At 46.0% G+C, this 14,242-nt stretch overlaps 1 protein-coding gene across 1 annotated transcript in view; it reads right to left on the bottom strand.

Moving 5' to 3' along the window:
- Positions 1-13,887, bottom strand: part of LOC139569991 (growth arrest-specific protein 7-like) — a 121,648-nt gene extending 107,761 nt beyond the window's left edge. The window contains exon 1 of the mRNA XM_071391407.1: positions 13,486-13,887. Within this exon, the coding sequence (XP_071247508.1) occupies positions 13,486-13,665 (180 nt within the window). The 5' untranslated portion in view covers positions 13,666-13,887. The remainder of the gene's footprint in view (positions 1-13,485) is intronic.
- Between the last annotated feature and the right edge of the window lie 355 nt (positions 13,888-14,242).

Genomic DNA, 14,242 nt, shown 5'->3' on the forward strand with positions numbered 1-14,242 from the left:
GAACCAGGGGCAACGAGCCAGAACAGAGGTGGAACAGTGTCGTGAACCAGGGGCAACGAGCCAGAACAGAGGTGGAACAGTGTCGTGAACCAGGGGCAACGAGCCAGAACAGAGGTGGAACAGTGTCGTGAACCAGGGGCAACGAGCCAGAACAGAGGTGGAACAGTGTCATGAACCAAGGGCAACGAGCCAGAACAGAGGTGGAACAGTGTCGTGAACCAGGGGCAACGAGCCAGAACAGAGGTGGAACAGTGTCGTGAACCAAGGGCAACGAGCCATAACAGAGGTGGAACAGTGTCGTGAACCAGGGGCAACGAGCCAGAACAGAGGTGGAACAGTGTCGTGAACCAGGGGCAACGAGCCAGAACAGAGGTGGAACAGTGTCGTGAACCAAGGGCAACGAGCCAGAACAGAGGTGGAACAGTGTCGTGAACCAGGGGCAACGAGCCAGAACAGAGGTGGAACAGTGTCGTGAACCAAGGGCAACGAGCCAGAACAGAGGTGGAACAGTGTCGTGAACCAGGGGCAACGAGCCAGAACAGAGGTGGAACAGTGTCGTGAACCAGGGGCAACGAGCCAGAACAGAGGTGGAACAGTGTCGTGAACCAGGGGCAACGAGCCAGAACAGAGGTGGAACAGTGTCGTGAACCAAGGGCAACGAGCCATAACAGAGGTGGAACAGTGTCGTGAACCAGGGGCAACGAGCCAGAACAGAGGTGGAACAGTGTCGTGAACCAGGGGCAACGAGCCTGAACAGAGGTGGAACAGTGTCGTGAACCAAGGGCAACGAGCCAGAACAGAGGTGGAACAGTGTCGTGAACCAGGGGCAACGAGCCAGAACAGAGGTGGAACAGTGTCGTGAACCAAGGGCAACGAGCCAGAACAGAGGTGGAACAGTGTCGTGAACCAGGGGCAACGAGCCAGAACAGAGGTGGAACAGTGTCGTGAACCAGGGGCAACGAGCCAGAACAGAGGTGGAACAGTGTCGTGAACCAGGGGCAACGAGCCAGAACAGAGGTGGAACAGTGTCGTGAACCAGGGGCAACGAGCCAGAACAGAGAATAGAGAAAGCAGTATCGTTGGGCTGTGCAGAGATGTGATGTGAACACAAGCCATGAGCTCAGCGTGGATATGTTTACATGCCAGCAGATAGCCACAAACAAGGGCTAGCATACACACACACAGCTAACTTCCTACAATTCTACACATTTATCCATGGGACAAAGGGAAAAAGGGAAAAACATTTTGCCATGAGGCTGAGAGAACATGTTGCAGTTTTACAGCTCATTTCTAGTAATTGTAAACATTCTTGCCATGGCTTATGACGTTTTTTGGGGGTTGCAGGAGTGTGTGGTACGCCAGTGAGCAGAGGTTACTTCCTAGTCATGAGAGACTATAGTAGTAAGGTACACACCATCTCTGTTTTCTTTACCTCTCTCTCCCTCTCTCCCTGTCCCCCCTTCTCCCTACCTCCAACCCTTGTCTCCTCTCTCTTTCTCTCCCTCCCTGTCCCCCCTTCTCCCTCCCTCCACCCCTTGTCTCCTCTCTCCCTCTCTCTCCCTCCCTTCTCTCTCCCTCCACCCCTCTCTCCCTCCCTGTCCCCCCCTTCTCCCTCCCTCCCTCCACCCCTCGTCTCCTCTCTCTCTCCCTCCTTGTTCCCCCCTTCTCCCTCCCTCCCTCCATCCCTCATCTCCTCTCTCTCTCTCTCCCTCCCTGTCCCCCCCTTCTCCCTCCCTCCACCCCTTGTCTCCTCTCTCTCCCTCCATCCCACCCTTCTCCCTACCTCCACCCCTCGTCTGTTCTCCCTCTCTCTCCCTCCTTGTTCCCCCTTCTCCCTCCCTCCACCCCTCATCTCCTCTCTCTCTCCCTCCTTGCCCCCACTTCTCCCTCCCTGTCCCCCCTTCTCCCTCCATCCACCACCTTGTCTCCCCCTCTCCCTCTCCTCTCTCTCTCCCTCCCTCCCTCTCACTCTCTTCCACTGTGATCTCTCTCTCTATCTCTCCCATGTTCTCTCTCCCACCCTGTCCTGTCCAGTCCAGTCAACAGATGCAGTGCCAGAGTAACAGAGGTGTGAATGACTGATGGTGAAAGTGTCTGTTTCCTATTGTTCACTCATAAATACCTCTACTGATTAGCTCTCAGCAGCACCATCATCTTTATACACCCAAAGTCACTTTACTACCAACGATTACCGTGAGAAGGACTGGTGAATGGTGATGTGTACTTTCAGACCACGCAACCGTCAATATGAAATATGGATGCTGTTAGGGTACATGTCCGTCTCCAAATGTGATAAAAGGCTGTAGTACACACACGGACGTGACTCAGCAAATATGAACTCATGACAAGCTATCATCACCTTGACAAGCTATCATCATCCTTTTATGGCTCCCAATGGAGAGTGGAGCATCCAGCCTAACAGCTTGTTGCCCAATACTTCTGAGGCTGAGGAGGAGGAGATCCCGAGAGAGAGAGAGAGAGAGAGAGAGAGAGAGAGAGAGAGAGAGAGAGAGAGAGAGAGAGAGAGAGAGAGAGAGAGAGAGAGAGAGAGAGAGAGAGAGAGAGAGAGAGAGAGAGAGAGAGAGAGAGAGAGAGAGAGAGAGAGAGAGAGAGAGAGAGAGAGAGAGAGAGAGAGAGAGAGAGAGAGATCTTCCTGGAATATCATCCTGGAATATCCAAGGTCTGAGGTCATCTGCCTTTGGCCTAAAGAGCAGGAACCCGGACTTCACCAAAGAAATCGGTAATGCAGACATTGTCATCCTGCAAGAAACATGGTATAGAGGAGACGGACCCACTGGTTGCCCTCTAGGTTACAGAGAGCTGGTAGTCCCATCCACCAAACTACCAGGTGTGAAACAGGGAAGGGACTCAGGGGGAATGCTAATTTGGTATAGAGCAGACCTAACTCACTCCATTAAATTAATCAAAACAGGAACATTTTACATTTGGCTAGAAATTCAAAAGGAAATTATCTTAACAGAGAAAAATGTCCTCCTGTGTGCTACCTATATCCCCCCACTAGAATCCCCATACTTTAATGAAGACAGCTTCTCCATCCTGGAGGGGGAAATCAATCATTTCCAGGCCCAGGGACATGTATTAGTCTGTGGCGACCTAAATGCCAGAACTGGACAAGAACCTGACACCCTCAGCACACAGGGGGACAAACACCTGCCTGCAGGTGACAGCATTCCCTCCCCTATATGCCCACCTAGGCACAACTATGACAACATAACCAACAAAAACGGGTCACAACTCCTGCAGCTCTGTCGCACGCTGGGTATGTACATAGTCAATGGTAGGCTTCGAGGGGACTCCTATGGTAGGTACACCTATAGCTCATCTCTTGGCAGTAGCACTGTAGACTACTTTATCACTGACCTCAACCCAGAGTCTCTCAGAGCGTTCACAGTCAGCCCACTGACACCCCTATCAGACCACAGCAAAATCACAGTCTACTTGAACAGAGCAATACTCAATCATGAGGCATCAAAGCCAAAGGAACTGAGTAACATTAAGAAATGCTATAGATGGAGGGAATGCAGTTTGGAAACCTACCAAAAAACAATTAGGCAACAGCAAATTCAATCCCTTTTAGACAATTTCCTGGGTAAAACGTTCCACTGCAATAGTGAAGGTGTAAACTTGGCAGTAGAAAATCTTAACAGTATATTTGACCTCTCAGCTTCCCTATCAAATCTAAAAATCTCAAATAGAAAACCGAAGAAAATGAACAACAATGACAAATGGTTTGATAAAGAATGCAAAAATCTAAGAAATAAATTGAGAAACCTGTCCAACCAAAAACATAGAGACCCGGAAAACCTGAGTCTACGCCTTCACTATGGTGAATCACTAAAACAATACAGAAATACACTACGGAAAAAGAAGGAACAGCACGTCAGAAATCAGCTCAATGTAATTGAAGAATCCATAGACTCTAACCAATTCTGGGAAAATTGGAAAACACTAAACAAACAACAACACGAAGAATTATCTATCCAAAATGGAGATGTATGGGTAAACCACTTCTCCAATCTTTTTGGCTCTACAACAAAGAATAAAGAGCAAAAACATATACATGATCAAATACAAATCCTAGAATCAACTATTAAAGACTACCAGAACCCACTGGATTCTCCAATTACCTTGAATGAGTTACAGGACAAAATAAAAACCCTCCAACCCAAAAAGGCCTGTGGTGTTGATGGTATCCTTAATGAAATGATCAAATATACAGACAACAAATTCCAATTGGCTATATTAAAACTCTTTAACATCGTCCTTAGCTCTGGCATCTTCCCCAATATTTGGAACCAAGGACTGATCACCCCAATCCACAAAAGTGGAGACAAATTTGACCCCAATAACTACCGTGGAATATGCGTCAACAGTAACCTTGGGAAAATACTCTGCATTATCATTAACAGCAGACTCGTACATTTCCTCAATGAAAACAATGTACTGAGCAAATGTCAAATTGGCTTTTTACCAAATTACCGTACAACAGACCATGTATTCACCCTACACACCCTAATTGACAACCAAACAAACCAAAACAAAGGCAAAGTCTTCTCATGCTTTGTTGATTTCAAAAAAGCCTTCGACTCAATTTGGCATGAGGGTCTGCTATACAAATTGATGGAAAGTGGTGTTGGGGGTAAAACATACGACATTATAAAATCCATGTACACAAACAACAAGTGTGCGGTTAAAATTGGCAAAAAACACACACATTTCTTCACACAGGGTCGTGGGGTGAGACAGGGATGCAGCTTAAGCCCCACCCTCTTCAACATATATATCAACGAATTGGCGCGGGCACTAGAACAGTCTGCAGCACCCGGTCTCACCCTACTAGAATCCGAAGTCAAATGTCTACTGTTTGCTGATGATCTGGTGCTTCTGTCACCAACCAAGGAGGGCCTACAGCAGCACCTAGATCTTCTGCACAGATTCTGTCAGACCTGGGCCCTGACAGTAAATCTCAGTAAGACAGAAAATAATGGTGTTCCAAAAAAGGTTGAGTCGCCAGGACCACAAATTCCATCTAGACACCGTTGCCCTAGAGCACACAAAAAACTATACATACCTCGGCCTAAACATCAGCACCACAGGTAACTTCCACAAAGCTGTGAACGATCTGAGAGACAAGGCAAGAAGGGCATTCTATGCCATCAAAAGGAACATAAATTTCAACATACCAATTAGGATCTGGCTAAAAATACTTGAATCAGTCATAGAGCCCATTGCCCTTTATGGTTGTGAGGTCTGGGGTCCGCTCACCAACCAAGATTTCACAAAATGGGACAAACACCAAATTGAGACTCTGCATGCAGAATTCTGCAAAAATATCCTCTGTGTACAACGTAGAACACCAAATAATGCATGCAGAGCAGAATTAGGCCGATACCCACTAATTATCAAAATCCAGAAAAGAGCCGTTAAATTCTACAACCACCTAAAAGGGGGCGATTCCCAAACCTTCCATAACAAAGCCATCACCTACAGAGAGATGAACCTGGAGAAGAGTCCCCTAAGCAAGCTGGTCCTAGGGCTCTGGTCACAAACACAAACACACCCCACAGAGCCCCAGGACAACAGCACAATTAGACCCAACCAAATCATGAGAAAACAAAAAGATAATTATTTGACACATTGGAAAGAATTAACAAAAAAACAGAGCAAACTAGAATGCTATTTGGCCCTAAACAGAGAGTACACAGTGGCAGAATACCTGACCACTGTGACTGACCCAAACTTAAGGAAAGCTTTGACTATGTACAGACTCAGTGAGCATAGCCTTGCTATTGAGAAAGGCCGCCGTAGGCAGACATGGCTCTCAAGAGAAGACAGGCTATGTGCTCACTGCCCACAAAATGAGGTGGAAACTGAGCTGCACTTCCTAACCTCCTGCCCAATGTATGACCATATTAGAGAGACATATTTCCCTCAGATTACACAAATCCACAAAGAATTCGAAAACAAATCCAATTTTGATAAACTCCCATATCTACTGGGTGAAATTCCACAGTGTGCCATAACAGCAGCAAGATTTGTGACCTGTTGCCACAAGAAAAGGGCAACCAGTGAAGAACAAACACCATTGTAAATACAACCCATATTTATGCTTATTTATTTTAACTTGTGTGCTTTAACCATTTGTACATTGTTACAACACTGTATATATATAATATGACATTTGTAATGTCTTTTTTGTTTTGAAACTTCTGTATGTGTAATGTTTACTGTTAATTTGTATTGTTTATTTCACTTTTGTATATTATCTACCTCACTTGCTTTGGCAATGTTAACACATGTTTCCTATGCCAATAAAGCCCCTTGAATTGCATTGAATTGAACTGAATTGAATTGAGAGAGAGAGAGAGAGAGAGAGAGAGAGAGAGAGAGAGAGAGAGAGAGAGAGAGAGAGAGAGAGAGAGAGAGAGAGAGAGAGAGAGAGAGAGAGAGAGAGAGAGAGAGAGAGAGAGAGAGAGAGAGAGAGAGAGAGAGAGAGAGAGAGAGAGAGAGAGAGTTCTGCTTCGGGATGTAGAGTATGCAGCAGACATCTTTATTTGGAAGAAGTTGTTTTGGTTTCAGGCAGATGTGGGATCCTGAAGCCACATTCCCAGATGACACACACGGAAACTAAACACAGCCAGTCACTGTATGAGAGAAACACAGCGACATAAGGAAGCAGACAATAACAGACAACCCAGCTGTCAAATAGACTAGACCTCTGGCCTCCATGCCCAGTGCCCATGCCAGCTGTCATCTACACTAGACCTCTGGCTTCCATGCCCAGTGCCCATGCCAGCTGTCATCTAGACTAGACCTGTGGCCTCCATGCCCAGTGCCCATGCCAGCTGTCATCTAGACTAGACCTGTGGCCTCCATGCCCAATGCCCATGCCAGCTGTCATCTAGACTAGACCTCTGGCTTCCATGCCCAGTGCCCATGCCAGCTGTCATCTAGACTAGACCTGTGGCCTCCATGCCCAGTGCCCATGCCAGCTGTCATCTAGACTAGACCTGTGGCCTCCATGCCCAGTGCCCATGCCAGCTGTCATCTAGACTAGACCTGTGGCCTCCATGCCCAATGCCCATGCCAGCTGTCATCTAGACTAGACCTGTGGCCTCCATGCCCAGTGCCCATGCCAGCTGTCATCTAGACTAGACCTGTGGCCTCCATGCCCAGTGCCCATGCCAGCTGTCATCTAGACTAGACCTCTGGCCTCCATGCCCAGTGCCCATGCCAGCTGTCATCTAGACTAGACCTGTGGCCTCCATGCCCAATGCCCAGTGCCAGCTGTCATCTACACTAGACCTCTGGCCTCCATGCCCAGTGCCCAGTGCCAGCTGTCATCTACACTAGACCTGTGGCCTCCATGCCCAGTGCCCATGCCAGCTGTCATCTAGACTAGACCTGTGGCCTCCATGCCCAGTGCCCATGCCAGCTGTCATCTAGACTAGACCTGTGGCCTCCATGCCCAGTGCCCATGCCAGCTGTCATCTAGACTAGACCTGTGGCCTCCATGGCCAGTGCCCATGCCATCTGTCATCTACACTAGACCTGTGGCTTCCATGCCCAGTGCCCATGCCAGCTGTCATCTAGACTAGACCTGTGGCCTCCATGCCCAGTGCCCATGCCAGCTGTCATCTAGACTAGACCTGTGGCCTCCATGCCCAGTGCCCATGCCAGCTGTCATCTACACTAGACCTGTGGCTTCCATGCCCAGTGCCCATGCCAGCTGTCATCTAGACTAGACCTGTGGCCTCCATGCCCAGTGCCCATGGCAGCTGTCATCTACACTAGACCTCTGGCCTCCATGCCCAGTGCCCATGCCAGCTGTCATCTACACTAGACCTCTGGCCTCCATGCCCAGTGCCCATACCAGCTGTCATCTAGACTAGACCTGTGGCCTCCATGCCCAGTGCCAGCTCAGTACAGGATATAGTAAGCCTCTTTACCTCACCATGCCAGCTTCCTCAGTCACACCAGTGCTGATAATCACAGAAGAAGGTCTTTGTGTTAGAGATGAGGGTGTGTGCGTGACAGTGGGTTACTAAAGTGAGCTACACCAAGACTATTAGGCAAAGCAAAATTACATTACACAAAAGTGCCAAGCGAGATTAGTTTAGCATTGAGACTAATTAGTATTTGGATAATAGTCGGTCATTGCCAACTCACCAACGTGCTAATCGGCTGTACATGTAGCTAACCATGATCCACAAAACATTCAATGACTCGTTCTCTTGTTCATCGAAACCAATCAAATGATTTGTCCCTCAGACAGAGAAGGCTGGTGGGAGGAGCTATAGGAGGACGGGCTCATTGTAATGGCTGGAATGGAATTGTTGGAACGGAGTCAAACACATAAAAATATACATAAATCACGTTAGACTCCGTTCCATTCCTTTCCAGCCATTACAATGAGCCCGTCTTCCTATAGCTCCTCCCACCAGTGTCCTCTGGGTGACATCTGTGAGTCAACAATAGTGCGTCTGATTGGTCCATTCATCTAGATTCTACAGCTTTCACTTTCTAGGGCATTCTCAAATGGTTTTGCTCGACTCCTCGCGTCCTCTCCTCCATCCTGTCCTTTACTACACAAAGTCAAAGACAATCAAAGAGGGGAAGAGAAGAAACGTGGAAACCAATGCGCTTGTAGGAAACGAGACTCTCCTTCTCCACTAGTGTGTAATCAGGCAAATTACATTTACAGAGGAGGAATCTCAAAATACATGGGTAAAGTGGAAAAAATAAATGTAGTTAGTTGTGCGAGACATTGTACAGATAAAATAATAAGTAAAGTATCGTTTTTTAAATGTGTGCTCTTCTCCTCTGAGAAAACAACATCTGATTCAAAGGGGGTGTGGCAGATTTTAAAACACTTGCGCATTAGCTTCCGGGAGGATACAATTGTGCTTCCTCGGCGGGAGGAGGCTATCACAGGACACTTTTCTCTTCTCCTATTAACAAACTGACACTCTCCTAGGCTACATATGGTGACAACTTTCGGTTTCCGGGTCACGTAGGAAAGGAGTACGGAGGAGTCGAGGAGAGGACAGACTTTTTCCCAATTATCAATTGAGAATCTCTCCCTCTCCCCTTTTGAACTAATCCCTTGCTCATTAAACTCCATCTCATTTAGTTTGGCACTAGTCAGCAATCACTTGACTTGATGACTCAATGTTATGATCCAGGACTCACTGTGCCCTGGACCAATGCTGTTTGTCAGTTAGGTTGTCATGACCACCAGAGTTATACCGGTATATAAAGACCATATGGACAACAGGTAGAACTTTACTGACAGACAAGTTAGACGTGGTTTTCTTCAACCACACTGTCCTAAACATCTCATAACATCATACAGTTGAAGTCGGAAGTTTACATACACTTAGGTTGGAGTCATTAAATCTTGTTTTTCAACCACTCCACACATTTCTTGTTAACAAACTATAGTTTTGGCAAGTCGGATAGGACATCTACTTTGTGCATGACACAAGTCATTTTTCCAACAATTGTTTACAGACAGATTATTTCACTTATAATTCACTGTATCACAATTCCAGTGGGTCAGAAGTTTACATACACTAAGTTGACTGTGCCTTTAAACAGCTTGGAAAATTCCAGAAAATTATGTCCTGGCTTTAGAAGTTTCTGATAGGCTAATTTACATAATTTGTGTCAATTGGAAGTGTACCTGTGGATGTATTTCAAGGCCTACCTTCAAACTCAGTGCTTCTTTGCTTGACATCATGAGAAAATCAAAAGAAATCAACCAAGACCTCATAAAGAAAATTGGAAACCTCCAAAAGTCTGGTTCATCCTTGGGAGCAATTTCCCAATGCCTGAAGGTACCATATTCATCTGTACAAACAATAGTACGCAAGTATAAACACCATGGGACCACGCAGCTGTCATACCGCTCAGGAAGAAGACGCGTTCTGTCTCCTAGAGATGAACGTACGTTGGTGCGACAAGTGCAAATCAATCCCACAACAACAGCAAAGGACCTTGTGAAGATGCTGGAGGAAACAGGTACAAAAGTATCTATATCCACAGTAAAATGAGTCCTATATCGACATAACCTGAAAGGCAGCTCAGCAAGGAAGAAGCCACTGCACCAAAACCGCCAGACTACGGTTTGCAACTGCACATGGGGACAAAGATTGTACTTTTTGGAAAAATGTCCTCTGGTCTGATGAAACAAAAATATTGTTTGGCCATAATGACCATTGCTATATTCGGAGGAAAAAGGGGGAGGCTTGAAGCCAAAGAACACCATCTCAACCGTGAAGCACAAGGGTGGCAGCATCATGTTGTGGGGGTGCTTTGCTGCAGGAGGGACTGATGCACTTCACAAAATAGATGGCATCATGAGGTAGGAAAATTATGTTGATATATTGAAGCAACATCTCAAGGCATCAGTCAGGAAGTTAAAGCTTGGTCGCAAATGTGTCTTCCAAATGGACAATGACCCAAAGCATACTTCCAAAGTTGTGGCAAAATGGCTTAAGGACAACAAAGTCAAGGTATTGGAGTGACCATCACAAAGCCCTGACCTCAATCCTTTAGACAATTTGTGGGCAGAACTGAAAAAGCGTGAACGAGCAAGGAGGCCTACAAACCTGACTCAGTTACACCAGCTCTGTCAGGAGGAATGGGCCAAAATTCACCCAACTTATTGTGGGAAACTTGTGGAAGGCTACCCGAAACGTTTGACCAAAGTTAAACAATTTAAAGGCAATGCTACCAAATACTAATTGAGTGTATTTAAACTTCTGACCCACTGTGAATGTGATGAAAGAAATAAAAACTGAAATAAATCATTATCTCTACTATTATTCTGACATTTCACATTCTTAAAATAAAGTGGTGATCCTAACTGACCTAAGACAGGGAATTCTTACAAGGATTAACTGACAGGAATTGTGAAAAACTGAGTTTAAATGTATTTGGCTAAGGTGTATGTAAACTTCTGACTTCAACCCTACATCGGAACTAGAAGCACAAGGATTTCCCTAGCCTCGCAATAACATCTGCTAACCATGTGTATGCGACCAATAAAATGTGATTTGATTTGATTTGATTTAAATGGCAACCACATTTCCTCTCTCTCTCTGGCCAATCAGTGAGCTGGGAAATGAAAGTAAAAAAGGAAGCAAACAGTTCCCCAATCAAACACAGCTGTCATCCCTCACTCAGTGATCACTGTCATAGTAACAGGAAACATATAGCTTATTATCACCATCATCCCCTTCCATGTACTCTTTATCTGAAAGGAGCCTCCAGGGTCCAATTATACTACACCTTCTCCAGCTTCCATAACAACAGCACCTTCTCCAGCTTCCATAACAACAGCACCTTCTCCAGCTTCCATAACAACAGCACAAGGTTCAAACCTGAAAGTTAAAGTTGTTATCAACATCTCATCATAAAATATGATTCGTTTGTTAAAATGAAGGCAGTATCTATCTACACAAGGAGGGTCCTGGGGACGGTGTGGATCTGAGGGTGTGGATCTGAGGATCTGAGCAGGCCTGATGACAACATTTTCTGTTGAATGATTCATCGGAGTGTGAAGAAGAAGAATAGCATGTTTGGAGAACAAAGCCTCGTCTGCTGAAGATGACAACGGAAAGTGTCTCAGATGTAGATGAAAGCACAGCACTACGCCAGGGCTGAAAACACACATCCCCCTGACTCTGTCATTAAATACACCTTGGTCTGAATATAGGATGTATATGACTGTATGGTAACGATTTACTTTGACTAAATATATATAACGCATTTATTACAGGTGTATAAGCATTTCATGAACGTGTTAACAGGTCCTAACCACATTATTAAAGGTTAATGAAATGAATCCATAGCATCTCTATAGGTATCTCAATAGATGCATTATTACAATGACGGCGTAGTGTCATTAATATGTCTGCTCTCTAAAGTGTGCTTCTGCCATACCAGTGTTAGTGACTATGTCTAAAGGCCAAACCACGTTTTGAAAAGGCTGCTGGTATATAGCCTGTAGCAGCCCCATTTCTCCCCACCAGACGGCAAAGGGCCCGTCTTCTCACTGAGGTCAATGGTGCATGAAGCTTTCCACAGGGTTGAATCCTCGGGGTACATTTGATGGATCAAATCGTGTAGTTGAGGGTCATATCGTACACTACATGACCAAAAGTATGTGGACACCTGCTTGTCAAACATTTCATTTCAAAATCATGGGCATTAATATGGAGTGGTCCCTCCTTTACTTTTATAACAGCCTCCAATCTTCTGGGAAGGCTTTCCACTAGATGTTGGAACAGTGCTGTGGGGACTTGCTTCCATTCAGCCACAAGAGCATTAGTGAGGTCGTGCACTGATGTTGGGCGATAGGCTTGGCTAGCAGTCGGTGTTCCAATTCATCCCAAAGCTGTTCAATGGGGTTGAGGTCAGGGCTCTGTGCAGGCCAGTCAAGTTCTTCCACACCGATCTCGACAAAACATTTCTGTATGGACCTCGCTTTGTGCAAGGGTCATTGACATGCTTAAACAGGAAAGGGCCTTCCCAAAACTGTTCCCACAAATGTCATTGTATGCTGTAGCATTAAGATGTCCCTTCACTAGAACTAAGGGGCCTAACCTGAACCATGAAAAACAGCCCAATACCATTATTCCTCCTCCACCAAACTTTACAGTTGGCACTAGGCATTGAGGCAGGCAGCGTTCTCCTGGGATCCGCCAAACCCAGATTTGTCCGTTGGACTGCCAGATGATGAAGCATGATTCATCACTCCAGAGAACACATTTCCACTGCTCCAGAGTCCAATGGCGGCGAGCTTCACACCACTCCAGCCGACGCTTGGCATTGCGCATGGTGATCTTATATGCTGACCACACCACTTGCGTCGCATCCCGAGCATAGCAAAACACATTTACACATACATGTTATTCAATCATTGCACTGCACACTGCACGCATGCATCTGCATAGCCAGACACTAAAATAAAACTTGGTTTAATTTGTGAAGCGTGAGGTGCTGCAAGTCCCGCCTCTCCCATCTCCTCATTGGTTTTTAAGAGCATATACCCATGTGGGTGATTGAACGATGAAAGATGTTGCTCTTGGCTAAAAACCTGATTCAAGACACTGTCCTTTGCCAATGATTCTCGTGCTCTCCTGTGAACCCTGTGATTTTATTTTTTCATTTTTTATTTAACTAGGCAAGTCAGTTAAGAACAAATTCTTATTTACAATGACGACCTACAGTGTTCACCTGCATACCACACCAGTGTGCGCCTGACCCTGCTGTGACAGAGTAGCGTGTTTCCTCAGTGATCTGCCATGCTTACTCATACAGACAGACACAGGCGCGCAGGCAGGGGATCTGAGAATTCCAGTGGAATGTGTCAGGAATGAGCAGTCATGGAGTCCTCAGTGCCTTGCGTTCACGTTCGGGAATCCAGCCCTGCTGAGAGTGGACATTCAGACTTACCTCTAAGACTTGAACATAACTTGATGGGAACCATCCCCTGACTCCATCCAGCTCTCCTTCCCACCAGCCGCCAGGCAACGGATGAACTATCCTTATGATTTCTCCCACTTCGAAAGTCAAACCCTGCTGATGTTGGTCCCCGCTGAAGGAGTATAAACTTTTGCAATAAGAGCCAGACATCGTTATCTTCTCTGGGAAAACGTCGGGTCCGCTCCTAGATTCACACAGACTGAGCCCCCTCCTCGAGAATCACTTAGTTCTTTCAGAGTATAATTTATTGTGTACTTGTAATGTTGATTAGTTAGCGCATCAATGGCAACAATCCAACATTAGGCAATAGAATCCTTAACTCTGCGCAGATGTTCTCTGAGTGTGTGTACCTACGGGAGATTCTCTACTTGTGTGAACTCCCTTTCGCGAAAGCCAGTCAACTCTGCGCTCCTTCAATTCCAATTGCGCTTTTATAAGACATAACCCGGTACTCGCGTTTGTGTTTTTGCACATGAGATATCAAAGATGGTGGATAAATAAAGATGTCTTACCCAGGCCGTGGACCATTAAAAAACATGGTGACGGTTCCGATCTACTTAAATGGGTGGGTCTCCCATATACATCAGTGCAAGAGCAGCTGGGTCTGGTCTGCGTAGTTCATTGACTGTATATGAACCAGAAAAAACTTGCGAGTGGGATGTCTCGCTTCCTTTTCTGTCAATTCAATTCAAGGCGCTTTATTGGCATGGGAAACATGTGTTAACAT

The sequence above is a fragment of the Salvelinus alpinus genome, chromosome 3 (assembly GCF_045679555.1).
Source record: "Salvelinus alpinus chromosome 3, SLU_Salpinus.1, whole genome shotgun sequence".
Classification (NCBI taxonomy): domain Eukaryota; kingdom Metazoa; phylum Chordata; class Actinopteri; order Salmoniformes; family Salmonidae; genus Salvelinus; species Salvelinus alpinus.